General features: G+C 36.1%; 1 protein-coding gene and 1 long non-coding RNA gene across 3 annotated transcripts in view; both read left to right on the plus strand.

Moving 5' to 3' along the window:
* The window catches only part of LOC107711275 (E3 ubiquitin-protein ligase MGRN1-like), a 13,392-nt gene extending 11,963 nt beyond the window's left edge, over positions 1-1,429 (plus strand). The window contains exons 16-17 of one of the 2 annotated variants that reach the window (XM_016516246.1): positions 926-969; positions 1,202-1,279. In XM_016516246.1, coding sequence (XP_016371732.1) covers positions 926-966 — 41 coding nt within the window. In that variant the 3' untranslated portion in view covers positions 967-969; positions 1,202-1,279. Of the gene's footprint in view, positions 1-925; positions 970-1,201 lie in introns of both variants that reach the window. The other variant, XM_016516245.1, reaches the window with a different exon arrangement.
* LOC107711276 (uncharacterized) overlaps positions 1-3,705 on the plus strand; it is a 25,124-nt gene extending 21,419 nt beyond the window's left edge. The window contains exon 3 of the long non-coding RNA XR_001636685.1: positions 2,586-3,705. This is a non-coding gene — a long non-coding RNA (uncharacterized LOC107711276). The remainder of the gene's footprint in view (positions 1-2,585) is intronic.

The following is a 3,705-nucleotide window of genomic DNA, read 5'->3' on the forward strand; positions in this document are numbered from 1 at the left end:
AAGAAAGTAACAAAACAATTTTATTTTACTTAAATGTAAATTAAAACGACACCAAAAAAACCCCCCAAAAAACTAAAACAAAAAACAAAACAAAAGAAAACAAAAAACAACTGCAATAAGCAGATATGAATGTGTGTGAGAGAGAGAGAGTGTGTGCATGTGTGTGTGTATGTACGTGAGTGAGTATGCTCGTTCCACATTGTATTTGTGCTCTAGTATCAGGCCTTCATTTTTGTGTGGACATTTTCAGATTTATGCTGGATTTATTGATTTTATTTGCCAGTTTCTATAAAAATGCCCTCTGTTGCAGTCACTCCTGTGTGTGTGTGTGCGTGCGTGCACGTGTGCATGTGAGTGAGCATGTCTTTCCTACATTGCATTTGTGCTCTAGTACCAGGCCTTTATTTCTGTGTGGAAATTTTCAGATTTATGCTGGATTTATTGATTTTTTTTTTTTACAAATGAAAATTTTTTTTAGATTTTTTCGCATTTCCCATTCATTTTCAGTTGGGGTCATATTGACCCCAAAGACCAGATTTGTAAAAAATTTTTTTACATACCTTCAGAACAACCGAATCAATCCCATTTTTTTTATGTGAATACAGATAGAAAATGTTGAAAAGTCACAAAATCTTATTCCACTGAGATGAAGGGAACCATTTTTTTTAACTAAGTAAAAGTTGATTGGGGTCATATTGACCCCAAGGACCAATTGAGGGTTTTAAGTGTGTCCTTTACAGAGACATTATTGTCTTGAGCATGTGTGCATTCTTCCAACAACATTGTTTGTTCTTACTCTCTTGCAAGTTGACAGAAGCTATGTTTCTGGCTCTCGGCCATTCAGCTTATCTAACCCGTGTGCTATTTATTCCTTGACTTCCTTTCCCTGCCGTCCTGCCTTTTCTCGTGGTCTTGCTCTGGGCAGCTCTAGGTCCTGATTCCTGCTCTATTGGTTTGGAAGAGTAATGGGTATGTAGGCCTCTGTGTCCTTCTCTCGGCTCTTCCTCCATGTTCTTATTCTCAGTGCCGTGCAAACCTATACGGCACAAAAAGTTCTTCAATCGATCATTAAATTGTTGCTTTGACGTATTTGTTAAACTTTAAAGTACCTGTTTCTAAAATATGTCATGTGTTACATGTGATTTGATTTTGGTATTAGTGTAGAGTAGTTTTTTAACTGCAGTATTGGTCATTTCCGTAGGATTATCTGGCTCAACGGAAAGTCTGAACACTCCGAGTACCTGCTGCTCCAGCCAGCCGCTCCTGGGTCCCTCAAGCCATTTGCACATGGACGACGATGAACTGGATGTTTAACCCTGCCCATCTCCTTCTTTGTACAGCCCGATATGTCTCCACATTGCAGTTTGATGCACTCCCATTCCAGTATCCCACTTTGAATATGATTGACTCTTGTTCCAGGCCTTTTGTTTTTGAACATAACTGGCTGAGGCTGATGAGCTTGTTCTGGTGGTCTGTCATATTTCTTGTGCTTGGTTTTAGGGCTCTATTTTATCAAGTTGCTTCACCCAAAATCACCTTTACATCAGTGTTTCTCAACCCTGGTCCTGAGCGCCCCCCAACACTGTCTACTTTTATCGAGCTTTTGGAGCTTCACAATCCATCGTTTCATGGAAAAAGATAAAACACAGCTTTAGAATGATGATAAATAGATGATACTTTTCGAGTGAAATTGTAGATGGTTGTTGCAGATGAAATTCCTGCTGATTTGTGGATACACTCTTAAAAGTAAAGTGCTTTTATTAAGTTTGGCATCTGTTGTTCCGTGAAGAACTTTTAACATCCAAGGAAACTTACCATTGCACAAAAGGTTCTGTAGATGATTAAAATGTTCTTCACACTAAGAAAAACATTGTTTTATGACCTGTTTGCCGAAAGGTTCTTTGAGGAACTTCTTTGTATTTTTAAGAGTGTAGTTGATGGTGAAGCAGGTCATTTCAGTGCTTGGTTATGTAATGCTGAATATAGAGCTTTGATCCAGGACTTGATTATAACTAATAAACATACAGCAGCTTGCCACGATTAATAGACAAAGCACATTTCAATAAAAACTCATTTCAGGATATATGTACGAGTAAGCGTAAAACTCAACAAATGATCAAGTGTTAAACTAATGAGTGAATAATACAGAAACATAATTGTAACTGTGCATTTGAAATGTTTTTAGTAAGTGCTTAAATGTCCTGAACTTATTTTTGTGTGTGTGCTAACTGAAGATGAGCAGTCAGCAAAGCACTTCTGAATGTATATATATATATATATATACCTTTACATTATTCAAACTCTGCAATATTATCTTTCTTCCGTGAATCACTAAAGAAGATTCCATGAAAGTGGAAGTTGATTTTAAAGTACTTGTTAGGCTCCAAAAACCAGTCAAATAAAATGATTAGTCTTTACTACATATCAAGTTTTCAGAAGCCATATGAAATACTTGTGATGAACAGACCAAACTCTAAACCAGGGCTGTCCAAACTCGGTCCTGGAGGGCCGGTGTCCTGCAGAGTTTAGCTCCAACCCTAATTAAACACACCTGAACCAGCTAATCAAGCTCTTACTAGGCATAGAAGTGATCAAATACTGTTGGAAATGGTGGACTTGTCAGTTTATGACCAAATATTGTGCGGTCTAACAGTGCTTTAAATGTGCTTGCTTGTTCATGCTCTAATACTTGATAAGGACTAAAATAGCCATGGTGGACTCTCCTTACCTCTTTATTTGCTTATGAATATTGTAATATGATTTTTAAATACTTAAACATGTGAAGGCATTCCGTTCATGTGTCGGTTCAGATGTTATTGAATCATTTAAGAGTGACGACTTTGTGAATATTTGACAGGTTGGTTGTATTTCTTCACAGCTGAACCCTGTATTTCTAAGAAAGGAAAAAAAAAGCTCAATGAACAAGTTACAAGAAGCATGAAATCTCATTGTTCTCCTCAAACATGCAGATATGCAGTGTCTTGTAGCATTAGAGGTTTATGTGCCTTTAAAGAACAAAGCAAGTGTTGCTGCAGCTTTTGCTCATAGCTGTGCTGTTCTTGTGTTCATCGGCTGTAACCTTTAGCCTTGACTACATTTATGCATTAGATGCGAGACTGATGCTCTTGTTTGTAATGTCCATTTTGGAGAGTAGATCATTTTAAACTGATACTCTGTAGGTCGAAAGGTATTGCTTATACAAATTTTGTTATGCTATAATACTTGACACGATTTTTGTTGTATCATCTGTTAATACCGATTAAGCTGCTCTGTACATGTATTTTAATCGAATGTAAAAAAAAAAAAAGAGTATTGATGGTGTTGATTTAATTGCTTACAGCTCTGCATGGTTGGTAATATCGATGTAAGATTTATCACTGCTCTGGAATATGCATATTATTTATTTCCTCAAATAATGTGCCATTTCAATTAAATATTCCACTGTGGCTTCTTGTTCCTCACTTGTGAGAAATGCATTTAAAGCATACTTTAAAAAATAGTAATTATGAAAGCAATATACTTTAAGAAGTAATATTTCATTGTGCACCTAATGTATATTATTATTATGGAACAACTGTTGTATATAAATTACATGAATGGTATATCCTAAATGTAAGAAGTTAAGCCTTCAAGTGCTTTTTGACTTATTTTAGCAGCACTTAAAGGGTTAGTTCACCCAAAAATGAAAATTCTGTCATTAATTAC

The sequence above is a fragment of the Sinocyclocheilus rhinocerous genome, unplaced genomic scaffold (assembly GCF_001515625.1).
Source record: "Sinocyclocheilus rhinocerous isolate Xijiao unplaced genomic scaffold, SAMN03320098_v1.1 scaffold115, whole genome shotgun sequence".
NCBI lineage: Eukaryota > Metazoa > Chordata > Actinopteri > Cypriniformes > Cyprinidae > Sinocyclocheilus > Sinocyclocheilus rhinocerous.